This window comes from Diadema setosum, chromosome 10 (assembly GCF_964275005.1).
Source record: "Diadema setosum chromosome 10, eeDiaSeto1, whole genome shotgun sequence".
NCBI lineage: Eukaryota > Metazoa > Echinodermata > Echinoidea > Diadematoida > Diadematidae > Diadema > Diadema setosum.
This window is the reverse complement of record NC_092694.1, coordinates 17,533,758-17,561,265: the sequence shown is the minus strand read 5'-3', so window position 1 is coordinate 17,561,265 and position 27,508 is coordinate 17,533,758. Positions and strand designations below refer to the sequence as shown.

Sequence of the window (27,508 nt, the reverse complement as noted above, 5' to 3'; positions counted from 1 at the left end):
TTCAAGCGCTTAATCTGTGCTGAGCCGTGCTACCTGTGTCATGAATGGGACAAAAAAAACAAGAAGTAAACCACTGTAGCAACAACAATGAAGGAATTATCAAATTAAGCTGAAATTGAGCATGCTTTATTAACACATTCTGTCCATGGTAAATGTAAACTTTCAAAGCAGTAGCATTATCCTTCCAAAAGTTATTAGAGTTGAAAATGAAGAGTGTGCAAAGGATTTGCAAGAAATAAAAAGGGGGCCTCTAAGAAAAACCTGATCACACTACTCTCCCAAAAAAGTGTTGTAGAAAAACTGCAGAAAACCCACTTTCCCATTCAATTTATGATTCCAAATTCAATAATAATGTAGAAGAAGAATAGCTCTTTCAGAAAATTGAGAAAACTCAAAATTGACTTGGTTGACCCATTTCAACTTTCTGGAGTCCTCATGTAAAATCAAGGGGTGCGACTTTTTGTTTGTTTTGTGATGCACAGTCACATATATTATAATTACCACGGCAACAAGAAGTTTCCCATTTCCTGCAGTAGAGAGGTAATCAATAAGGCAAAGAGTCATTTCACAAGCTTACACCTGAGAGAGTAGTTACATTCACACAATGTTTGATACCTGATTGACTTGATGAGTAGCTTGTAGCTTTAAACAACAATATGACATACATTTGTACGTGAACACAACATCTAAATTCAAAGATTTCATTTTTGAGCAAGAGTCCCACTCAACAATTAAACCACAAAGCCACAGAAGAAATATACAATGTATACATGCAGCACTGGTGATAAACCTCGTAATATGTGACGATACAGTAGTGCACAACATGCAATAGAGGTTGATCTGGAAGCTGAGGTGGAATAGGGTTCACGGAGATGTCCTACTAATTTTCAAGTTCTCTGATTATCATGTCCACATAACACACCACAAGTGGGGATCCCCCATGGCTCATACATAGGACAGAAACCTTTTTGTGGTTCAAATCATCGACTCATCTATAAGAATCTTAAAACACAAGTTCACCTTCATAGACATGTGCATTGAGTGAATGCAAAATTAAAACACATCAGTGAAAGTTTGAGGAAAATCTAACGATCCATTCAAAAGTTATGAAATTTTAAAGTATCCGCGCAATCACTGCTGGATGAGAAGACTACTACAGTATATGATGTCACATGCGTAGAACAATATAAGGAAAATAAAAGGAGAATTCCACAAAACTTTACTTTTTGAATAAAGTGCACATTTCTTCCACTTGTTACTGACGTATGTAAAGGGTAAAACTATTCCCCTTGCCTTCTGAAAGAGAGGAATTGAGTGTTCTTTTGTTATGCAAGAAAAGTGAAAATATATTGAATTTTCTTTATACTCTCTTTACATCATGGTACACATGTGACATCACAAGCTATAGTAGTCTTCTCATCTCGCGGTGATTGAGCAGAAACTTCAAAAATTCATAACTTTTGAACAGATTGTCCGATTTTCCTCAAGCTCTGATGTGTTCTACTAATATTGCTGCTTTTACTCAACCCACATGTCTATGAAGGTGAACTTGTCCTTTTACTTTTGAGTGTGTCTACACTGGGCTTAACTACAAGCTAATCATTGAAGACTGAAAGTTTGGGCTACTCTTTAAGTTCACAAATGTCATGTCAATGTAACTAGTAAGAATATGCATATAGTGCAGAGATCTCAATGGAAGCAGAAAATGCATATTATGCATATCTCAATGAAAGCAATTCCAGAGGTAGTAACCTGAGGATTATCTTTGAGAACTCTCTCGCCTCTCTATGAGGAAAAAGGCATGGTTACACAGCCGGCAGTTCACGCTGTGACCTCCATGGAGCTCCCGGGCATCCTCAATCTGCCTTAGAGAGCTGAAGTTTGTATCAGCGGCAAGTCTGCGCATGACGTCAAAAATGCTGCACAGTCTTTGCAGGTCCCACGCAACTAACAGCTCTGACACTGTTGTCCATTTTCTGGGTGCACGCATTTGTACAGCAGGCGGATCATCTTCGTGAGCCAGCTTAAACAAATGTTGCAAACATGTGACGATTGTTTGAAATGTAGTTTCATCTACAGATCCTGACATTGGTCCTCCGCCTGCAATACTATTCAGGCCTTCTTGCAGCGAAGTAGAGCATCTGTCAGGAGGTGTGACCCTTGCTTTATTTCTCCTTTTCCTGGTCGGCCGACAATCATAGTCCTCCAAGGCAGTAGTAACATCTCCCTCATAATCACCACCATCAGGTATAGAGCCTTGTGAAGATGATAGACAGAGAAGTTAATAGTGATGACACTGCGCATCAATTACTCTGCAGACTAAAAGACTATTCCAAACTGATAACGATAGCTTCAAGAGGAATGATGATTATACTACAAGCAATGAGGAAAAAAAGTTGCGATAATCATTCATTGCTTTTCATAATCAGAATGTAACTAATAACAATAAGGTCTTAATACTTTGATATTAATTGTCATTATCTTCAGTGTTTTCTGAGTATCTCATTTTCATCATCAAATTCTACAGCATTCTTTTTATATCTTACAATGAAGAAGTACATGTACAAGTGTACTAGCACACAAAGGGTTGTTTCAAAATGAGAAAATGTCAAAGCCTAGGGACATAATTGTGTAGTCATCTTTGTTAAAAAAATCTGCATGTACAAGGTCAACATTGACACATTTATGTTGAGGTTTTCTGAACTGCAACAGAATCATGTTGATAATGTCTTACAGACTGCATTAAAGGTTCCCTACATTTCACCTTGATTCCATGACATATGTTGGGAGGAGTCAGACATACAGTTCACTCCCGTTATAACGAACACGGTAATAGACAAAATTCTGGTTACTACAAAGTAAAAATTTAGGCCGCAACATTATCCTCTCTTGTATGTATTTTTACTGTTTATTTGTGTGGTTATACAACAACATTTTGATATTATGAAATAAAACTGCCGGTTCCGAGGACTTAGTTATAACAGGAGTCCACTGTAACCTGCTGAAACCAAATCAAACTGCTATAATCACATGCTAGACCCACGCACCATCTCAAAATGTATTTATGCATCACATCAATATAGTGCTCTTGCAATAAAGGCACTTCATTCATACATAATGAACATGGTTATAACGACATCGTCGTTATAATAAAACTCGAAATTTAGGTCCAACAATTATTATCCACATATCTTTGACTACACTATACTGTTAGGCTTTGTTGAAATTTCAATTAACCTGCTTGTTCCGAGGACTTTGTTATCAGTGCACTGTACTATTGTCGGGGCCATTGTCTGGGCCTGCTGATATATTCTTTAACTGTGAGCAGCCTGTACTTTAACCCATTGAGGACTAGTCCCAAGTATACTAAGGCAAGCATCTATGGGAACTGCGTGTTGTAGCAAAATCAGCCCATCCTCAATGGGTTAAAGGACTCTGAATCAGCCTGCTCCCACCTGCCCACACTTCAAAGTATCATTTGATCACAGCTTCTTGCCTGAACCTCACCTGTGGTATCAAAGGTCACCTCTTGAAGGAGCCTGAAGGTGTCCTCTTCTTGGATCTTCAGCTGGACAACCTGTAACATGCCTGGGATGAGTTTCTGACATGTGTACCTGCCACCACTGAGCTCCTCCTTGATCGATGAATTATTGACAGCGATGAAGAGACGGTAGGATTCTGGCACGCAATGTTTGAGCCGAAGTGTTGCTGTTGTTTCTCCAGGTTCAATTGAAAGAAACGATGGTGCTGAAGAAATAAAGAAAGAAAAATAGAGAGAGGGAATTCGCAAAGAGTGACTGATACACTTGTAATTGCAGATGACTTCTGTAACCCATTGAGGACGGACTGATTTTGCTACAACAAGCATTTCCCATAGACACCTGCCCGAGTATACTCGGGACTCGTCCTCAACGGGTTACTCTTGACATTATTCACAAAAACTCTGGAAATGTATGAAAAAAAAAAAGACAGTCCCAGGGTCAGGCAACAACAGAATCGGTAGCTCAATGTAGAAACAAGAACTAACAACTGTAAACTAGATATCAAACGTTGTCTTTGTTTTTCCAATTACTTTCCAAAATGGGGGAGGGAACCTTTATCAACCATTCAGACAAATTACCCACCTAGTGCATACATGTACTTCACACTCTGTTTTGAAATTTGTATCAATGACATTAGCAACACTCCACTGCACCCCCTCCCTCTCATCTGGTACATGAATAAACTAGAGATTATCTGCCTATATACACTGCCCTGCTACAAACTGACTTTTCTTTTTCATTCTGAACTATGAACTAAACATCACACACACAAATATATCTGAAATTAATTCATTCATCAATATGTATCTCCATACTGCCTTCAGTTACAGTAATTACTTCTTGAAATATTTGACAGACATTTTGTCCATTTGTAAAAATGATTAGAACATAAGGCTTTACAAATCTTGAACTTTTACACCAGCTTTTTATGTCACACTATAATACTTCCGTTTCATGGTGAGGTGTGGCCTATCCAAGCACAAGATATCACACATACAAAATACATTGGGGTAAGAGACTATCCTTAGCATGCATTGGATATAAACCTTCAAAGGCACTTCTCTCTGTCTGCATCCAGATTTCACCTTTTCACTGACAGGGACTTTGGTCACTGTGTACTACTTATACACGATTTATGAAACAATCAGTACTTGAAGCACTAAAAAAGGATAACTTTCCATTAGGATGGAGAAATATCAAGAGACTTGCAAATGATATTTCAAACTGATTGCAAAGTAGGTAACTTCCAACTCACACTCTGTCTGCAAGGTAGTTGACCAATGCCAGTCGGTCCCTTGGCTAGTACTGTCACATCTTGCGTCGAGGGTGATCACATATGTGACTTGGGGCCGTAGGTCACAGAACTCCTTTTTACCGGACATCATGAGTTCTGCTGGTCTGAGCCAATGAGCTTTTTCATCCTTCCACTCACCAATCCTTACGTAAAACGTATTTGGGACCATTGGGCACCGCACAGTAAGAGATGTGGAGGACCTAGAAACCTGCAAGCCTAATGGAATCAATGGAAAGATTAAGTGTGTGTTAAACGGTCATTTAAATAACTCCTTCTTCAACAACTATACACCTTTAACCACTGTCAGTGGTCCTGTCCAGGTGGCAGGTTTTTAACTGATTCCCAGTTTTATCAGACTATGCCATCTGCTTAACCCATTGATGATGCTTTGATTTTGCTACAACACCCATTTCCCATGGACACCTCTCCAAGTATACTCGGGACTCGTCATCAACGCCTCAATCTATCATTTACAGCTCTGCTGTCCAGATCAAGCCAGCATAGGTCAGAGTTTATAGTGTGAGACCACTTCCGATGTTTTCATCACTCTCTCAGCTGCTATACATGACTATACCACTCCAGCCCACTCTTTCCCATGAGATCTATGATGAGCATCACTATCAACTCATTTGTTATGTCTACAGTCCTCCGCTGCTCCTCTACAAGGTACAAACATGATATATTAGCGTTATGAAATTTTTGCGAATTGGAGCCAACGACCTTTTTTGCAGTATGAAATTTTCACCAATTGCCACTGGCATTTAATTCATTTCAATAGTGTCGACAAGAACTTTCGCGTGCATTTTAATTTTGCAAATTTTGGTGCTCGCGAAATTTGCAAAATTAAAATGCACGCGAACATTCCTCATTTTACAGTATACTGATTCCCATGCAATATCTCAGCATGTGAGATGCAACTCAAAGGCACTCATCTAGAACAACTGATGAGAGCTAAATTTGACAAAAGGGCACAAAAAATTATGTAAACAAAAAAAGAAAGAATTGTGTAAAGTTTGGAAAAGGTAAACAATCATCCTCTCTTGGCAAGGGTAATGCTTGACGTCACCATAGAAGTCACAACCTGTATGACACGTCTTTGTGCTACTGTGAGGTTGCGTGAACATTGTCTGTATAAAGGAAGGTTTCTTCTGTGCAATATCTTTTATCATTTCTATCTTGTGACAGTCAATTTTTGACTTGCTCATGCTGAGGTAATATTTCTTTATTTGCATGTTAACTGTGCCTACTGTACATATACTCAGCATGGAATTGGTTAGTGAATTCTTAATACACTTACACTTTTGCTATATTGATGGCAAATCAATGAAGATGCATTGTACATTGTATATATTTCACACAAAAAAGCTAGAACAAATGAGCTCATATATTAAACTGTGTGTTGTGTGAGTGTATGCCCTCTTGTGTGTTACATATATAGCATTTTAGTCATGTACGCGTATTATGATGCTTTACTAGCCAAAATTGTTCTCCACCAGCATCAACTAGAAATTTGCCATGATTTTTCTGATTAAATCAAAGAATTATACAAGCAGACACAAGATGGCAATACCAAATACACTCCATTTGTTTCTGCCATCAAAAGCTTTTTCCATGATCATCACTCACTTTGGCTATGACACAAGAGCATGCACCACCCAACAGTTTTGCCTGAAAGAGGTATGCTGATCACACCGAGTGTGAAACATGAATGTACCAGCACAGAAAGCCAAAAGTTCTATTAACAGCAGCTATTGTAATGTTCTATCAGACAGATGATGCACATGTCTTGCATGCATCAGAAGAAATACATGAATTGTGGATGCAGCAAAGTATGGAATCCATAATAATTTCATAGTTACACAATCATGTACCTATATACGCACACAATTCCTACTGATAAACTCAGACCTGCATGCGCATCATTAGTAACCATGCACCACAAAACCAACAAAAAAGTTGCACATGTTGATTTTGTGTGACGACTGAAAATAGGTGAAATGGGTCAGCCTAAGCCAATCTTGAGTTTTTTATATTTTCTAAAAGAAATGTCTTCTTCTACATTATGATATGGTTTGAAATCATAAACAAACAGGAAGTTGCGTTTTTGGCAGTTTTTCTCAAACACTTTTTTTTTTTCAGAATAGGACCCTATAGTGTGATTAGGAATGTCTTAATATAAAATCCCCTTTTACCCTGTCAACACTCTTCATTTTCTACTCTAACAACTCAGATAGAAAGGATGATGCGACTGCTTTGAAACTTCGCATTGATCATGGACAGAATGTGTCAATAGAGCATGCTCAATTTCAGCTCAATCTAAAAATCCCTTTATTGTTGTAGCTCCTGCGGTTTCCATCCTGTTTTTTTTTGTTTTGTTTTTGTTTGTTTGTTTGTTTGTTTGTTTTTTGGGTTTTTTTGGGGGGAGGGGTCCATTCATTACACAGCTTGGTATAGATTAGTGTGTGTAGACCCTATATACTTCAAAGACTTTTTTCTCAGTTCACACTTTTCAGAACTGTGTGCCTTCTTTCCAATATTTAGATAGGTTAGGAGAGTCCATTTCAATTCTTGCTATCACCAATGACGTAAAAAGTACCCGGATGTTGATTTAAGCATCATTTACGGTCCATTATGGGATAGTCCGGTAGCAAAGTCACTTCCGTTCGTACGTGCGTGATATGTGACTAATGCTATTTACACACATAACCGACTGTATTCTACGTGTACTTCCTGTTTTCTCGACTTGAATTACAGCTTTAATGTGATTTGAAATTTCTCCATTCTAAAGAAATTGCTGTTAATATGACTATTGGTTGTTGCTGCGAAGCTGCCATATGTTGTTCGCACGACAATAAATGAAAAAAATCTGCAGAAATAGGACCCTTACTGGCATGTGAGACGAAACGTGGCCGCGTGGGTGAAGTTTGCGGGTGACTCCACAGCGCAGTACGTGCACGCGCGACTTACTAGTACACCAGTGGTAGTAGGCCTAGTGCCTATGTACGCTAAATACTTGGAAGAAGTTGCTTCAGAGACAGAATAATTTCGAGATCACAGTTCGTTTCCGATTTTGTTCGCGACATTTCGACAGAGAACAAATAAAAAAAAAAGATGGGCATTCCATCACGATATCCAGGTGGGTGATTATTTTCCAGCATATTTTCAGCGTATGCAGAGATGACTGATCTGTGATGTGCACATCGATCGCATGATCAAGCAGTACGCTGTACCAGTATGTGTTAGCTTATGCGTGCAGCGCAGTGGTTCATGCTAATGCAAGGCCGGCCGCCGGCCGCCGGCCGCCGGCCTAGGGCAATGCATGCGGGGACTACAGTGTACGAGTATGATAGGCCTGGCCACTCGCTGGCTCGGGCGGTTCAGCCGCCTACATACAGTACTGTACTAGTATCTGTGGCCGGCGCGGCGCTATAGGTAAGGCACACGTACGCGCACGCTAGCGCTGCGCAAATTATGCCCCGCGCCGGAAGTGCCCTTCCTACGAAGTGCACTAAATCTTGACGAAAAAGCCACATCCGGATACTTTTTACGTCATTGGCGATAGCGAGAATTGAGTTATACATCATTTTAAAGCTTAAAGTCTGCTCTTTCAGAATCTGCCTTTAACTAAAAGTCCAAGACTGGCTACTTTTTGCAGGTATTGTGATGTAGGGTCACATTTATATATTGATCATTGGTCATCACTGGTCAACTTACAGTCCATGGTCAGTGTCTTGACCAGCTCCTTTTTCAGTCCTGGGGAAGATAGCTTCCTCCAAATCTCGATGACATCACTCCAGTAGAGCTGTGCGATCTCCCACTCATTAACATCTCTGCGGACTGCAAGACATTACAAGTGATTGATTTCTTTTGATATCAATTTATTATTACATTTCCCTGATGCTTTGACAACAGAAATTGCACAACATTGTGATTCAATGTAATCTTTATATCACACTGTAAAAGTGAAAATTTTCACAGTGTTGAAGACCAGAAGCTAGCAAAAAAATAAAAGCACATGATATCTTGGCATGCCAAATATCTAGATTCTGCGGAATTAAAAACACCCAAAACTCTTCTTACCTGGCCAAGCACGTAGAAATATAAATTATACAGTATATACAACTTCTTGTTGTTTCTTATTGTTTAAAAGGCACATTGTTGAATACAACAAGTATTCTGCACTGTTAGTTGAGCACAATATTGGAATTATTCCATGAGTACCTGGTAGTGATAAACATAAACCCAATCATAGTGCACTCACACATGTTTTTCAACAAAGAAGGTGGTGATCAATTTACAGCCTTCCTCCATTTAGACCGCGTCTATAGTGCGAGGCTCGGCAGCGCCCGAGCTTGCATTCATTTCAGTGTAAACGCGCAAAAGGCCAAATGCGGGGCCAAAATCGGTCGCGCATTTGGCCACGCTCTGGAGGTGGTCTAGGCCGCAGCCGAGCTGCGGCCAAGTCCGGCCTTTTCTCAGTATAAACGCAAACTGGGCCAAATGCGCGGTAAATTTTAGTCTGTTTTCCAAACCCTCTGCCCGTACTATTTCGCTACTCAGGATATTAACCCCCTCAACGTCGCAAACTAGTATAGTTTAAGGTGGTTTTGTCCTGCAAAGGATTTCTCTTTCGGCAAAGGCCTTTGTCCGAAAGGCGACTTCGTCCCCATGGAATTCAGTTGGCAAAGGGTCTGAAAACCAGACTATACCAAATTGCCTTTGTTTACAATCAGAGCGCCACTATGACAAAATATTGAAAGGTTTGAATTAAAAGCGTGGCCGAGCCCGGCTGTGTAAATGGACAAAATTGCGGGGGTCTGCCCCACAATTGAGGTTGGGCTCGGCCGTGGCTCGGCCGCGGCTCGGCCCAGCCCCGCACTGTAAACAGGGTCTTAGTCTGAAACTTACTTAACTTACTCTTTAATATCAAAATTCCCATCCACAATGGATTCATTTCACATGCCATTTGCCAAAATTCTGCATTACAGCAACTTATGTCAGTCTTCTAATTGTGCATAAATTATGTCACAGGAGGCATAGAAATATGTATTCATTCATATGTAACCTGCCACAACAAAAGGAACCGAATGTTGCTGATGACTGAGCCGAGAATATCATCAAATTTCTGTTTTTGGCATAGTTTTGCCGTCTAATGTTTCATCTATCATCTGCTGAAATTTCGAAGCAAACAATAAAAGGAAAGGCAAGAAATCAGCATTTTCCTGGGCCATGACTTTCAATGGAACAGGAAAGTGTCCAAAGATTTAGATTTAGCGCTGCAGAGAGACTCTGCCCCCAGCAATAAGGGAGTAATATTACTGGTCAGTGTGTGGCTCCCTGGTTACTGATTGGTCGTCCATAGACCCCGCTGGCGCTAAGCTAGAATGAATATTGGAGAGGTTGTTAGGACTTCTATTGTCAAGACGTGAAAACTGTCTTACCTCCCTTTGATCACGATTGCATCAGATAAGGCAGTTATCTCAAAACGCTAACATCCTAGACCACTCGACATGCTCTCATAGAATCAATGATATCTCCGCAACCGAGTACTTTTATGTGTCGAGTTATATATGAAATTAACCAATTTCCTCCGCAATTCTCTAAAATCCTTCAGTGTCCCCAAACGAGATTCTTTTTGCCCATCGACAGAGATATGGACAGGTTGGAAACCAACCTGTGCGAAAGCACTCAAGCGGTGGATGCATCCCTTCCCCACACGGTCAACTAAATGTGCCCTTGAACAATAGAAATATCGATCGGGTGCAATGTATGAATAGAGCGTGCACAGATGGGCTCACAGACTCTTTTGTTCTACACAAATCAGGCACCAGAATGCAATGACTGGGGTCAGCAAACACAGATATCTACTGTGATCAGCTTTGATCGCTAATGTACATGTTCATATGAGTTTTGTAGCAGAGCAAGGGCAAACTAAATCAGAACAAAGGTAAACTAGAAATGTCGCTATGGCGACTGGTATGCCTCCGCCAGAGTGCATGATTCTCCTAATAGGTCTAGATAGTACATGTGGACAATTTGTGATTACATTTTCACAAAATTGGCAAAATATTGAAATGACAAGCTTGTCACAAAGGTGTTAATGTTCACCTTCTTTGACCTAGGTTTAATTGGGTGAATAGGAGAGCATGTATTTGGGTAGTTAAGGACTTTAACTTGACTTTGACCCATTCATATGTTTATGCATGGAGTAATTTTCAAGGTATGGAGGAAAATGTGCAATTTCTGTATTGAATAGTAAATTGTTACCATTTTCATCTGGTCTTTGACCCTAAAATTCATAAGATAATCACTGTCAGGCAGAACATGCATAAATATGTAGTAAGTTTCAAGATAACTTGAGCCACTTCCAAGATATGGAGGAAAACGTTAGTTCAGCACTTTCACTTGACCTTTGACCTTTTGACCTTTGAGGATGGAAAAAAAAAAAAAAAAACTTTCCAGAAAATCTCTATGAGGTTATACATGCATACACCAAGTGTAAATAAAAATAATCCTGCTGGCATTGTATAAACATGAGGGAAATAGTAACATTTTGAAGTGTTGCACTTGACCTTTGACCCCTAACCTTTGATCCCATGAACCCTAAATTATCTAGATAATCACTCCCAGTCAGTTCATGTATACATACTACGCTCCATGAAGATAACTTGAAAAATTTCGAAGGTACGGAGAAAAAAGTGAAGTTTTAATATTTTCACTTGACCTCTTGACCTTTGACCTCATGACCCTAAACTTTCACCAGAATTTTAATTGGGTGATACATGTATATACACTTAGTTTCAAGAAAATATCTTCAGGCATTGCATAGATATGGTGGAAATAGTGAAATTTTATGTATTTGACCTTGACCTTTTGACCTTTGACCTTGAGCATGTGTACCCAAGCGTTGATAGGCACAACTTCACCCCCTAATATACATACATGCCTAGTTTCATTAGGATACCTAAAAAGGTTTTTTAGTTACGCTGTCCACAAAATTCATTACAGACAGACGAAAGGACGGACGGACAACCCGAAAACATAATGCCTCTGGCACCACTTCGTGACGGAGGCATAAAAACACTATGATATACGAATTCTTCCAACAGAAAGAAAACAAGTGCTGCTAGAATAAACTCTAATCTTCCTATCAAACCCATATTGGGGGACTTCATGACGCAAAGAAGCATGAATTTAGGCCACGAGAGCAGGCACTCTGACTTGTCTTCATCTTGGGAAACTGGTATACCAGGTTCCCGTAAGGAACCGGTTAAAGTGGAAGAGTAAGGGAATTACAATCATGACATTTCCGAAAAAATTGACTACCACCAACTTTTAGATCCTTTTGAGGTAGCGGGTCACATATTAAAGACACAGTGACATGGGAAGAGGATGGTGGCCCAGTTGAATCAATCTACATGCACTGCCTTCCCAGGCTCACTCTAAAACAAAAAAGAGCACAGTCCTGCTAAGATAGGAATACTCTTTAGTATGTGCATCAAAGTCCGCACTGGTCAGTATCATTTGACCCAGGTTGAGTTTCTTTGGCTGTGTGTCTACTTACTTTGTACATATAACCGTAGAGATCAGTGATAATGTTTTAGGATTCCTGAATATATCCGATTCTGGCCAAATCTCTCATTGCATGGTATCCCCCACACTACCAGGGGCCCGTTTCATCAAATTTGTCATCAGTGACAACTGCCACATTTCTATGACAAATTTGCTTTCAGCCAATCAGATGCAAGGATTTCAGTAGCTTGTCACATCTATGACAAATTGTCACTGATGACAAATTCTATGAAACGGGCCCCATGTCTTACCTGTATAGTACCAGGACCTCATGACAAGTACCCGCAATTTCTATAATAACAAAGTCCTCAGGACTGGCACCTTATTTTTATAATACTGAAATACAGTGTGTAAAGATATAAATTCTGGGATCTAAGTTTTTTCCTCCTTGTAATGAGAATTTCGTTAATATCACGTTTACTTCTATAGTGGGGGTGCACTGTACAGCTCAATCCTATATAGTGTGCCTCTGCTGCCTGCTGTAGGGGGTCTAGTACTGTATATGCCACATATTTAGCGAGTCTAAATTTTTGCGAATCGGGAATTCCCGACGATGTCACGAGTGGTTAATTTCGCGATCGCGGAGTCCTGCGCTGAACGGAGAAATGCACACACGTACAGAGTCAATATTTTTGCATGTCTTTAATTTTGCGAAAAGCATCCGACTCGCAACATTCCCAAAAATAAAAACCTTGCAAAATATTTGGCGTATACAGTACTCACTACTCACCCGTCCATCTCTTGTCTGAATTTCCCCAGCATCTTCCCACTCTACATTTTTTCACTGCTGGTACCCTCTTCACGATAACTGCCTCACAGTTGCTATTCCACAAGGAGCTCAGGCCATGAATAACCCCTCTTTCAAAATCTGAGGTTTCCAAATGGATGGAATTTGCTGAAAAAAAAAATAAAGGAAAGAAGAAAAGCAATCTTTTCATAGCAACTGCTCCTGCAACATTATAACATGTAGATATCATTGCAGTATCCCTGGGCTCGTCAAATAGATAACATGCTAGCTGGTATTAAACATCCTACACCTTTGATACTAAGTAGTACAGCTTTATAAACGTACAATTAATAATAACCACTCACTGTCTACATCTATTAATGTGTTCTCTCATGAAAGGCTTTGAATATTTAAGGAACATTTTTTGTAATCTTGATCTTGAGATGAATTATGTTCTAGTGGTCAATGCCCTTGTGTGCTGTATGATCTTACATAATACTACATTGTATTCTCTGCTGTCTTCCTCTTTCTCAATTGCAAAATTCTTGCTCTTAAAGTACACGTATAATGCATTGTGCTACATGTACACATAATCTGCCTTCTACATGATATCATGATGACATTATGACATCATAGTGACATCACATAATGCTTTTCCCTCATTCTGTTGTATCTAACATCTTCATTACCATGGGAACAGAATCCTGTCATGGTCACAAATGCATGGTGGGTCACTCAATATTTTGAAGTGATCCTATATATTCACATGTATTGTAAGCATTCATTGGACAATTAGGTATAAAAAATCAAATGTTATTCCAGTTACTCCAATGAACATGCAAACATACCATACAAACCAATCTTCTCTTCTGCATGCTGGGCATGTTGGTATCTGTCCTTACAATGCTTTCTGCAGATCCAATATATGCCCAGTATGATACCAAACACAACAGGAAGTGGAGCAAGAACCAGAACAGCTATGACTACAGGTTGAACTGCAAATGGTAAGAAGGAACAGAACCAATCACTGACATGGGTGCTTTCCAAAAGACCAACCATAAGACATCTGAGATTCCTAAGATCCTTGCTTCTCAACCATTTCCACCTGAGGGCCACTTTGGCTCCCACAAATTTGTTTGTTTGCTTGTTTATTCGTTTGTTTTTTGAGGCCCAGTTAGATCACATAATAGTAATCTTTCTTTTTTTTTTCAATTTTTGGCTGACATCATGGTCCACCTGCGAAAGCTTTGAGGCCCACGGTTGAAAAGCATGGCCTCAGAGCACATTCAAAAGTGACATCAGAATGAAATTAGGTGATTTTTGTTCCAGAAAATTCTGGCAACAATTCTATAACAGCAAGAGGTCATGTATCTCAGTCTGCACTACCCCCTTAGCCCTTATATCGTTATCACCATTCTTTTTTTTTCTTCTTCTGGTAGTGATAAACATAAACCCATGATCATAGTGCACTCACACATGTTTTTGTAAGCAACAAGAAATACAAATAAATTTGGTTCAACAAAGAAGGTGGTGATCAATTTACTGCCCCCCCCCCCAAATCTTGGCCGTTGACAATGTGATCGCAAGGAAAATTAGCATGCGCGTCACCCACAAGGTAATGTACAAAATTGAATAGGTAATTATTTCACAATTATTCAAATTTATTTTCAATTAATCAATTATGATAATTTATGCATGAAATTTAAAAGAAAATGGCTGTAAATCTGTAATTAAAGGTCCAATACTGCTAATTTTTGGTCTAGGTACTCTTTGTAGCATTCTTATTGAATGTACATCAAAAAACAGTGGTATCAATTTTTTTTTTCGTATGTATTTCATTTTTTTTTTTTACTTTTTGTTGTTTATTATTATTTTTTATGGAAATCGTTGGCGACACTTTTCTGATCATAAACAACATGAAATTAATTGATTTTGATCAGTAAAAGTAAAAACAAAGATACATATATGAACTTTGGTCAGAAACGGAATTTGCATTGGATTTGTACATGAAATCATGTTTTTGAACAATTTCGGGTCTGACATGCACTTACAAAATATTGCATAACTTCAGAACCGCATACCCGGGCATCACGAATTTGGTCTCAAAAGTTGCGCAAGACTTTTAATAAAAGAAAAAAATCATAAAACGTTGCGGTGCGAGATTTTTATGTTACAGATTTATCGTGAAAATGTCGAAGGGGGCCCAAAATGCCCCCCAGTCTTTTTAGGGTTACCCTAGCATTACCAGGTACCCATTCTAATATAACTGGGTCTAGATGGACATCATGGGTAAAAGCATCTCATTCAATGATGTTACATATTGTTACATACAGAAAATGTGAACAATAGTTTAACTAAAATTGTTTTGAATGGAAAAATGAGCAAAGAATTTCTGGTCAGTTTTCTTCTGTTTGCGTTCGTAAAAATTGTTCCTAAAATAAATAATTTACGGTTATGGTTTATCAACAAAAATAAGGATATCTCACAACATTTTAGGCTTTATTGTGAAATTCTTATATGGTAGGATTTTTTTGTGATACAATGGACCTATGATACATATGCATCAAATGTGATAAATCAAACATCTTCTTTTTATCTTAATCACTGCTCCCAGTGGTAAACAGTGGCCTTAATGCACTCACTTGGCTGAGAGACCTTTGGACTGTCAGGGGAAGAAGGGGTCTTCCCTGGTGAAGGGCTTGCACCACTTTCCCTGGACGTTACTGACCATTCTACTGAAGTCTGAGCAGGCTGGAGAGTGGTCACTGGGGGAACTGGTGAAAAACAGGACATTGCAATGAAATAAACAAGACACATGGCGGTCAGCTTGTCAAGGATCATATCATATTACTGCATTAATTCCTTTCACTTTATATTAAACTGCATCTTACCAATAAATTCAAACATACCCAAATTATCTTTCACTGATTCATATCCCATAAAACCCCATTTGTAAGTTATAAAACATGTTCAGATGTGTCTGCAATAGTGAAATTTCTGATATTCCTTGGTTGCTCTTCTGAAGTGAAAAAAACCCATTGAAGATTAGTCCCGAGTATACTCAAGCAGATGATTATGGGAAATGCATGTTGTAGCAAAATCGGCCCGTCCTCAGCGGGCTAATCAGGTAATGGGTTTGGAAATCATTAGGAGGAAACTTACCTTTCTCCTCCTAATGATTTCTGAACACTTAACATGATTTTCACTCTATTCTTCCTTTAATACAACTCTCTCTGTCCCCTATTCTCTATCTCCAATAGTGCAACTTCAACTTCCAGCTCACCGCTGCTCTTTGACTGTTTCACTCTTTGCCCTCCTTACACTACCTCTGGGTAGCTTTTCTACAAAGCTGTCCTCTTTCTAGGGTCTTCTTCAGCCAAGCGATGGTCCCTACACGGACTACGAACACGTGGTGTTAATGCAAACCTCTCTTCCTCATTTAATACTTAAATATGCAAACGTTTCAAACAATACAAATAATGGCCTCCATAAAATCATAGTCCTCATTCCCGTTGAAGATGAGTTCCGAGTATACTCGGGCAGGTGTCTATGGGAAGTGCGTGTTGTAGCAAAATTAGCCCGTCCTCAATGGGTTAAAGTGAAAACAAAGTTCTGGTAAGGGCTTGAAAACTCGTCTGGCACCATTTCATATTTGCTTGCAATATATCGAAAGAGTCTACAAAGAAACTTACCTGGCTGACGCGGTTTGCCGGAATGATGAGTCGTTTTGGAGTATTTTGAGAAAAATAATAAAAGTCGGAAAACCGACTTTTATTCCAGAAGGCTCTAGACTAACTCGGTCTCAGGGAGAACTCGATCCTATTTCAGACAATTTACACGCAGTTCGTGATCGCCATATTCTACTGTATAATACCAAATGAGGCCTAATTGAACAGACAGGAAAGTGCGTGCTAATCCTGTACAAAACAAATGGACAGCGCGCGGTCCTCAAGCCTATACGCACATCACCTCAGTTGCTGAGACAGATGCGCAGTCTTTGAAGTTTTTGTTGTTTATCAAGCGTCTTTGATTGTTTTTAGAGGTGCTTGATAGGCGCACACTAATTTTGCATGCGCGCCAAAGAGGTTTTTGATGCGCGCATTGTAACAACTCGGACCATTACTGCAAGTAGCCAGAACGCGAAGCGCTACAACGTAGTTCATACAGGCCGCTCCCATAGTACAACACTGTACAATCCAGAGGGACAACCAATACAACTCAGTCCGCCGTCAAAGCGAGGCCGAGTTAAACCCCGAGTCCGAGTTTAGCCTGACCCCGTTCGGGTAAGTTCTAACCTGAACCTTTTTGGTTTATATTTCGCATTTTCGTCGTTACCCATCGAATATCTTGTTATTACAGCTTTATTCCGCAAATTTCCTAGGCATACTTTCACATTTGGGAGCAAAATTTGACAACTTTTGCAGGCGTACCAGAACTTTGTTTGGGCTTTAAGCGAGAGTTGTATGTCATATCTTCATACTGCACGTACCATATGTGTAGTTTAATTGAACAGATGCATTCCCAGCAGTGATACCCTCTTCCCAGACTGCTTCACAGCTATAAATCCCTTCCTCCTCTTCCACAAAGTTGGTGATCTTCAAAGTATCGGTTGCCACCTCTTCTACGGCAAACTCCTTGACGACAGCCCCACTTGGATCGTACCACTTTATGTAGGGGATGAGCGGCACAGACTGAACAGAGCAGGTAATGTTGTATGTCTTTGTGGACTCTATGAAATCTGCTGCTATATTCACAACTAAATCACATACAAGGGGAAAAGAGAGAAGAAATTGTCATAAATGACTTAAGGAAAAGTCTGTGGGGATGATTTGTCGGGTCATAGGTAAATTCTCAAGGTTGTGAGAAAGACAAAAAAAAAAATAATAAAATGGGGGAAGTCAGAAGGTAAGACTTCTGCCTTGAGTTTGCAATATCTGTCAACTGCACTATTTCACAAATAAAACACTTGTTAACCTTTACACATCTAAATAAGAAACTGTGGAAACCACAAGAAAATTCAGAAACACAGTCAAGATACTTTCTGTACAGGAGCCGATCCAGGAATTCTGTAAATGGAGGTGCCTTTACAAAATTAAGGGGGGCCCTATACATCCCCATTTTTCTTGTTATTTCTTTTGTTTTAACAAAAAAATAGGGGGCCATGCGCCCAGTGCCCCCCCCCCCCCCCTTCTCTGGATCTGCCCCTGATGTGTATGTTTTCTGGGTGGGGGGGGGGGGGGGAGATTACAACTTCCTGGAGGATGTATGAAAAGAATGACACTTCACTGCCCGCTGACTTATCTCAATGCCTAGCAACACTGCTAACTATTACACAACTGACGCATTCTTTGTTCTGCTTGATGGCTTATGGCACCTGTTAAAGTATTAGCCCACATTTGTAAACCTGCAGCAATTGGTCTCATAGTTAGCATGGAGTTTGGGTATGATTGCAGTAACACCTGTGCAAAATTTCGTCCCAATTAGTCCATTATTTTCATAAAAATAAATGAAAATGCACCGTAATCCGTATGCATGCGTAGAACGCTCGCTAGCTCCGGTCCACGTACGTGTTACATGTACAATGTACGTAGCTATAGCCCGTGCTCGTAATTCGATTTTGGGTCGGGTTGACCCGGTTTGAAAATTGATTTTAAAACGATGATTTTCTCTCTCTTATCGAATGGTATAGACAAAGAGCGACAGGTGAGGTATGTTCCTGTTATAACTTGTACTTGAAGTCATATTGGATCTGTTTTATGCAGTTTTGATTTTCGTGGGTTTGCAAATGTGGGCTAGTACCTTTAATATGAATACCGGTACTTACTTGGACTGGAGTAGGGCGGTGTCCGTTTTGACCAATTCCTGCGACATGCTTGGTGTCTCATGTCCGGTGTTTCACCTGATGGAGGACCGTTTGTGGACTCACCACACCAGAAGGGACAATGACCCATGTTTCTTCTGGTGCAAGCAGCGAGGTAGTAGAAATCGGACCTAGTGCTGTCTATGACATCTTTTGGACACAGCCTACACTTCACACATCTCCCTCCTTCGCAGTACTCGCTGCAGGGACAAGAACATGATGACAAGACAAAAGGCATGAATTAACATAAAATTCTACACTCTTTTCATAATTGAGACCCAAGTTTAGCATAAGATTTCACACTCTTTTATAACTGAGACCCAAGGTTAAAGGTAAAACATAGTCCTGGGGAGGGCTCAAAATTCATCTTCCACCATTTGGAACTTGTTTGCACTATATCGAAAGGATCTACCAAGAAACCTGTCTGACTGATTTGAATTGCCAGGATAATCACACAGAGTCCTTTCAAAATATATCTTAAGATCAAAAGTGTGACGTACATGTACTGGTAGTTGATCTGAGTGAATGATCTAGTCCCTCCCCATTCAGTCCTTGGATAGGTAGAATGTCCAGTTCAGCATGTTTGTTTGTTTGTTTGTTTGTTTGTTTGTTTTTTGTTTCTTCCAAAAGAATAGAAATATCATATACCTTCAATGTGCACATATACCACTTAACTTTTTGATCTGGAAAGGATGGCATCAAATTGAAATTCGCAAAATTTGGCTCTGAGGTTCTTTCCTGGACCACATCAGAATCACAGGTGAAAAATGTTAAGATTAATATATTGGTAACCCTAGCCAGCTGTTGATACACATAATCCCTGAGGTGTTCAATAAGAGCTGTTTTTTAGGAGAAAATGAAATTGATCACGAATTCTATACAGTGTACATTAGATGTCATACTGATTGCAACCATCTTACGTACCAAATCTATTGACTACTGCTATCATGCACATTCTTATGTATTATTCATTTATTTAATATATTTACATCTGCACCCTTGTTTCAAGGTATCTGGACCCCCTTGTTACCTCCGCCAAGGGAGGAGGTTATGTTTTCGTTACCGTTTGTTTGTTTGTTTGTTTGTTCGTTAGTTAGTTAGTTAGTTAGTTAGTTAGTTTGTCCGCATGCAAAATAACTCAAAAAGTAGTGAACGCATTTGGATGAAACTTGCAGGAAAGGTTTAGAATGATACAAGTAACAGATGATTAGAAAAAATTTAATAGTGATCCGAGAATTTTGGGGGAATTTATGAAGGATTTTTGATATTTTGGCAGGAAGGGTCAGTGAACATGGGAGTTCAGGCTGCGCATATTTGAGGTTTGCATGCGCACACTAAAGTGCGTGCTCTAGTTTCTGCTAGGGCGAGGCGCGCCGTGCAGCTGAGGGTTTATGACATATCAAAGGTTTCTACAGTATAAGAATTGGGAAATCGGGCGACTTTCAGCACACAATGCTGTAAGTACGTAAGGGTGGAAATCACTGATATCTCTATGGAAGAACAAGATCAGTGGTGGAAATGAGCTGCATGCTTGGCGGAGGTCTGCGCTCTCAGAGTGCTTTTATAGTTTTATAATTGAATTGATGTTAATATGCATTATCTGTTGCCAAAGAGTAAAGCTTTGTGCTTATCCTTGGCAATCATTCTGTATGGAAATTAAGATGTAATGCATGTGATTACTGCACGTATATATAGCCCCATATAGAATGTATGTACAGTGTTTGATTACAATTAAAATAGTTGAAATTGCTGAGAACTGATTTACACATAATTATACAGAAATGCCATGTAAGAGAGAATAAATCAAAACAGATAAATAAACAAATGAATGAATAAACAAATATGTCATGGTTCTTCAAGTTCAACCCCCTTCCCCTCCCTCACTACAGGGCCCATTTGACCAATTTGACAACTTTGTCCACCCACCCCCCCCCCCCCAATTAACCTGTTGAGGATGAGTCCCGAGTATACTCATACAAGTGTCTATTGGAAATGCATGTTGTAACAAAATCAGTCTGTCCTCAATGGGTTAAAAGTAAAGAAGGATTTGTCAGGTTTGGATGATAGTACTGATTTTTTTTTTTTTTTTTTTTATCTAAAGAGATAAAAATGCAAAGCACTAGTAGATGGGCACAATGCAAAAGGCAAGTGACAAATTATCCTGATAGAAAGACATACCAGGGTACAATTGAAGAGTTTGTTCGCAAAAACCGATAAGTCCATTTTTGAAGATTTTGAAGTACGGTCTCTGTCATAAAGTACAAAATAATACCTTTTAAATGATATATTGGTCACTACATATCGTCTGTTGAGAACGAGAAGGGCTTTAAGTCTTCTCGAACACTATGGGTTTTGTGGTCACTTAACGCCCTTATCATTCTCAACCGACGATATAAAGGTACATTTTTTAAGTCATGGTCAAAAGAAGCAAAAATTTTCTTATTATTTTCTTTATTTTTCTTGACCTTTAATCGCAAATATCTCCATTTGGCAAATATGGACTTAACGGTTTTTGTGAACAAACTCTTCAATTGTATCTACAATGCATGATTAGTGTATCTCAAGAAAGGTGAAATAGTTTAATATGACAATGTGCAGGTATACATACACTATCATAAAAATTACTATTAATAGTATACAAAACTACAGAAAAGTTTATACCCTCCTTCCAACTTAACAATATTTCATGGACAGCTTTTCAAAGATGTGCCTTACTCTGATTGGCAGTCTTCATTCTTTGTGCAGTATGGTTGAACAACTTGGCACAGACAAATGAACACAACCTGCAAACACAAAGATACAAAATGCATTTAAGAGAGAACAGAATACCCTGCGTGTATAAATAACACTCCACCCACTCATGACTGGGACATTTATTCGTTCATCTTTTTTACTTTTTTGAATGATTCAGGCTCTCATCTTAGAGGTTCTCAATCTTGAATGTGACACATCCTACATTATATACCCTATGTATCAAATCAAATACATCATAGACAAATAAAACACACACACACACACAAAGGAATACAATCATTTCTTGTGCCAAACAGAACATATTGGACGGGCCATTAGCATTTTGTTCGCAAATGTTTGCCAGAATATTAGCATTCTTTCATCAAGCTAATTGTTCCAGTTTTTGTTTCTGTTTTGGTTTTTTTTTTTGCCTTTTGTGTATGTGCACATGTTTTCTTAATTGAATGACAATTTGAAATTCATTTGAAGATTTTTTTTTTTTTTTTTTTTTTCATCCATACACATGTAATGTATACAAATTAATAATTTCGAGAGTAAGTCTAAGAATATATGTATGTCCTTATGGATTTTTTTTTTCCATTGCATACATTATGACTGTATTAAGTACAACGTGTAGGTACTTTGTAACTTAGTCTACCTCCATGATAAGACATCACAGTTTTATGATATCACATCATTCATGCCTGTAGGACAGGTTTACAGACTACTGTATTTGCTGAACAGGTGTTCAGAAAGAGTATACAGTACAGTCAAACCTGCCTTAGCGGCCACCTGTCTATGACGACCACCTGTCTATAGCAACCAATGAAAAATCCCCCCCCCCCCCCCGAAAGAAAAGCCCTGTTAAAGACCCTGTGTATAGCGGCCACCTGTCTAACGCGGCCAGCAGCCACAAATTTTGTTTGCCGCAGTAGATTTTAACCTCTCTATAGCGGCCAAAAACCCAATGGAGCCGTAGCCGAGCCGATAATTCAGCGTGTTTTTTTTGCTTTGTAGCCGTGCGGGCAACGTTCAGTGATTGCCACAGCTGCATTCATCCCTCATTCAGACATAATAACGCACTAGTGTTAAGCTTTCTTCACAACAACACACATACTACTGTGTAACAATTTCATATGTATACACCGGCATGGTTAATGCATGAAACACGCGGTGTGTGCATACGTACACACATGTAAGCAATGCACACAAAGTTGGATAACCTGTCTATAGCGGCCACCTGTCTATAACGGCCACTTTTCCCATCTCCCTTGGGTGGCCGCTATAGACAGGTTTTATACATTTTATGGTTTACAGATCATAAAATCTTTGCTAGCACTACACATTACTTCTACTGTTGTAAGCAATTTATATCTGACGTAATAGGCTTCTTTTGGCCTAAATATTTGCAACGGCAGCCATGAGAGACAGTCAAATTATTACAATTTGTAAGTTCCCATCGCACTACATTTTTACCTACACCTGACCTGTGCAGCATTAGGAATGGCATCAGGTCAATTCCACGGAAAGGTTGCATTTTATGAAAATCAAACTATTGAGTATAGATGATTAATGAAGCTTAATTAGATGATCTGGTATTGTTTACTAAAAGCAGCCTTTCACAACAGATATTTTGATACCTCATTTGTGAACATCGGTGAACGTGGAGTGGAGTTATGTCCGAAAAACCTTCATTTTTCATGAAAATTGCCAATTTTTTGCGGAATTTATGTATCATTTCTGATACACTATTATGACCATAATACAGCTTGTGTAATTCTCAGATGGCTTATTTTCTGAATGTTCTTTGGTCATAGATTGGTTTTATGATGTTCTAGAACTTGTTCCGGCATCAGTAAATATTATTCTCTCAATCTCAAAATGTGGTAGTTGATGGCGTCCCATAAGTCACGTTTTTGTGTCTCATCAGTCACACTGGTTTTCTCCATCCTGCTACTGTACCAATGAGTAGATATTCATACCACTTGGCTCAGGGTAAGCACCAACCCTTTGCTACATTCAGGAAAGAAAATATCTTTCCAGAGACTCTGTGTGTAAGAATATTTCAGAACTTACTTTCCCATGTGAAAAACGGTGGTCCTCAGATGTCCCATAAGTCACGACAGCAATTTTTCGTTGCTGTACGTAATGCAATGATACTTTTCAAACTGAGTATGGTGTTTTCATGAACTGTGATATGATGGATCTAACCATGAACTGAGAAAAATGCATTTGATGCAATTATTTTCTCAAAATACTGGTTTGAAATTGCCGAAATTGTCACTTTGTCCCATAAGTCACAATGGAATTGACCATCAGTGAATTTGTGCTTGCAAACAAGCTCGACAGAAATGGAGCCTTTAGATAATGACATTTTAGTTCAAAACTGCCCTGCAAATTAACGCAAAAACTTGTAACAACAATTTAAGGAGTAACAAAGGGGAATAAAAGCCAAAATATAGGAATGCAGCAATTTAATATCAGAAGAATGTACCAGTGAAAGTTTGGAGAAAATTGGGACAATCTGTTATTTTTTATTTTTTTTTTCAAGTTTGGTGCAGCTAATGCTGGATGAGAAGACTACAAAACACTTTTGTGGCAATGCGTAATGGTAACAAGTTGTCACCCAACAAGAGGCAGATTTATTGGTCTAATATAATACTCTAAAGAGTATTCTAAAAAAGCATTTAATTCAAATAGGATTATACCATACCTTAATGAACAGGATAGACAAGGCATGTTGCTTCATTTCGGCTGAGCCACAGATCACAGGGCAGCAGGTGACCAAGCATACATCGATCCATTCTGTCGATGACAGCAAAATGCACATCATAATGGAGATTACTAACTACTAGCATCTCGAATGAGGGAGTTCGCTATTTTTATTGGCGTCTAGCTTCGATCCACAGAAATTGTCAATCTGTCATTGCCGTATTGGGCAACTGGTACGAGAGAAACCTGTGATGAACATGTTAGTTTGTTACCATTTCACTTCAGGATCATGTACATGTAGCTAAAGTTAATGAGCAATGGCAGTCATACAAATATACAGAAAAATCTGTCTGTCCGGAGGACTTTTATAACATTTTTTTTTTCTTTCTTAAACTTTTATGGTGCTCAGACATAGGAGGGAATTCCATGAAGCCAGACATAGTCTCTGCAAAAAATATCCCAGATGATAAAATACAGGTCAGTGCACTCATCCAATCTTTTGGTCAATCACATCACTAAATTAAACACAACTTACAGCACAATGATGTAGAGATATTATGCGAGACTGAGACTTGAGAGTAAATTTAACCTAAAGCAGTGCAACATAGGTGATATCTGATAGTGCAGCAAAATTTGGGAAAGACTCCTTTCTGCAACAGCCACCTATGACATAGAATTGATATCCATTAGCCAGGGCTCGACACTAACGGTGGCCCGGTGGCCCGGGCCACCAAAAACGCACGTCGGGCCACCAACATTTCAGAAATGAAGACTTTGGTAGCCTGATCGGGCCACCAAAAAAGGTCAGATGTTTGCCTTTGGGCCACCAAAATTAAAAGTTAGTGTGGAGCCCTGCATTAGCTCTCGTCTAGCCAACATACTCGAGGGTGTTTTTTTATTTTATCTTATTTTTATTTTATTTCATTTTTTTTTATTTTTTTATTCTTTAATTTTTAATTTTTATTTTTTGGGGGGGAGGGGAGACATTCTAAAAGAATGCACTAGGACTAGGACAACAAAAGCACAACGGGATCCATATCGTAAAGGGGATATTCACCTTATAGAATCTGGTCAACGTAAGGCGGCTAGATTCTGTATGAATGACTATACCCGTACTTGGGGTAAACAACAGAGCAGTGTCTACCAAATGTTAAAGGATCTGGAATGGGACACTCTGGAGAACAAGAGAATTTTGAGGCTTCAACTACTGTACAAAATCATGAATGGGGAAGTGGGAAATGAGGCCGATGCCTACATTAAAGTTAATAACAGAGGCGGAAGAACAACCAGAGGAAACAGCAGAAGAATCCAAAGGACACTGACCAAGAAAGACGTACACAAGTACTCATTCTTCCACTGGACAGCAGTGGATTGGAATCTACTTGACGAGGAAACAGTCACATCTACATCCAATACAATCTTCGAACAGAGACTCCAAATGTGAAACACCCCTCCTGCCCTGCCCATACACGACCATACTAATCACAACGTTACAACGTTGGTGGAGTACTGTTAATTCTGAGTAGACCATTCCAACGGAACCGGAACAGAAACAGAAACAGGGTCCTCATCACCCTACTAGGACACCAGAATGAGCATCATCCAGGCTAGGACCCGCCTAGATATTGATCCCATACAATATACGCATGGGCTATGGGTTAGATGTATACCCGACGATAGAATACAGATTGATCTCACGCTCACCACCTACAACCTAACGTTAAAGGGCTCTACAATGTAGTCCGACCATGCCTTTCAACAAGACCTAGACCGCTTCCACCACTGGTCAAGCATATGGCAGATGAAATTCAACACAGAGAAGTATTATCTCCTCCGATTCACCCTGCGTCATAACATCCTAGAAGGAAATTACTCACTGGGTAACTCCCAACTCACAGCTGTGCAGAGTTATAAATACCTAGGACTTACCCTCGCCCACAATCTTTCATGGCAAACCCACGTCAATGACATTGTCTCCAAATCCAATCAAATGCTAGGTTTAATAAACAGGAATTTAAAGGTGCATGGTCCCGGTGTTTTAGTCAATTTATGTGTACGCGAGCGCACGGCGCAAGTTTCCTATAGAGACACTACGCTTTCGACTTCTCTTTGGCGCTTACGCTTTGGCCCACTTTCCCCGAGTCTGAAGAAGTCCGATTCACTGTAGTCAGTGGTCCGATCACAGTTCGGCTCATGATTCAGCTGAGGAGGATGACAGCTTAAGCAAACTTCTTTTGTGATGTCATAATAACAAGCACATATGCACGCACCCTGGCATTACCACAGACTGCGCGATGCGCAAAGAAGACAACAAAGGCAACGTTACTTAGAAACACCTACGCACTTTACTCTTATGATGACAGCTCAACTTCGGTAACCTTCGTATCAATGCTAACGGTGATCGGCAGTATCATCAACAGCGCCATCTATACTACCAGGACTATGCACCTTTAAGACATTCTTCACAGAAGATACGACAGAAGGCCTACTTCTCTCTCGTGAGGCCATGACTGGAATACTGTGCCACCGTCTGGAATCCATTTGCCAAGAAGGATCCAGAATTGAGGCAGTACAGTGACGAGCTGCTCGATTTGTCCAGCAGAGGTACCACCACAGGGACAGTGTGTCCGATATGATCTAGCAACAACTTAATTGGGACACACTAGAACCCCGCAGGCTTCACTACTGCCTCATTCTTCGCTACAAAATAAAGGACAACAAAGTAGCCGTCGACGCAGACAATCTCTTTATACCCATGCCCTACACAAACACTCATTCACTAGAAATTATCATCCAAACAAGTTCAAATCTATACCTGCACGGACCCGGCTCTACCATGTTAACCAGAACTCTTTTTTATTTTTTCCCAGAGGACTATACTGGCATTGAATGCGCTCCCAGTCAGCATCCTGGCTTCCACATCAATAGAAGCCTTTAAGGGTGCACTCACATCACTCAACCACTAAATGATGTGGCTGTTTTTTTACTTGCAACTTGTACTATAAGCACCGTCTGCCTGCACTGCACAGGACACTCACAGGTCCCCTCGACGCTACTTCGATGCCCAT

General features: G+C 39.6%; 1 protein-coding gene across 1 annotated transcript; it reads right to left on the bottom strand.

Annotated features, from left to right (window-relative positions):
• LOC140233820 (uncharacterized) lies at nt 1–27,508 on the bottom strand. The gene is made up of 11 exons (XM_072313912.1): nt 27,479–27,508; nt 21,711–21,778; nt 18,960–19,195; nt 17,625–17,891; nt 15,778–15,909; nt 13,984–14,130; nt 13,139–13,303; nt 8,551–8,673; nt 4,798–5,052; nt 3,508–3,747; nt 1–2,256 (listed from the first exon to the last, which is right to left on the bottom strand). The coding sequence occupies exons 1-11, from the start codon at nt 27,506–27,508 to the stop codon at nt 1,760–1,762; spliced, it is 2,160 nt and encodes a 719-aa protein (XP_072170013.1). The 3' UTR covers nt 1–1,759.

Bases quoted from the DNA above. Each gene is read 5' to 3' on its own strand.
- LOC140233820 (XM_072313912.1), bottom strand. From the start codon at position 27,508: ATGGGCATCGAAGTAGCGTCGAGGGGACCT. The intron at 15,910-17,624 runs GTACGTGCAGTA...GTTTTTCACCAG, and splicing joins TCAATTAAACTACACATATG to TTCCCCCAGTGACCACTCTC. The intron at 5,053-8,550 runs GTAAGTTGACCA...TGATTCCATTAG, and splicing joins CAAGACACTGACCATGGACT to GCTTGCAGGTTTCTAGGTCC.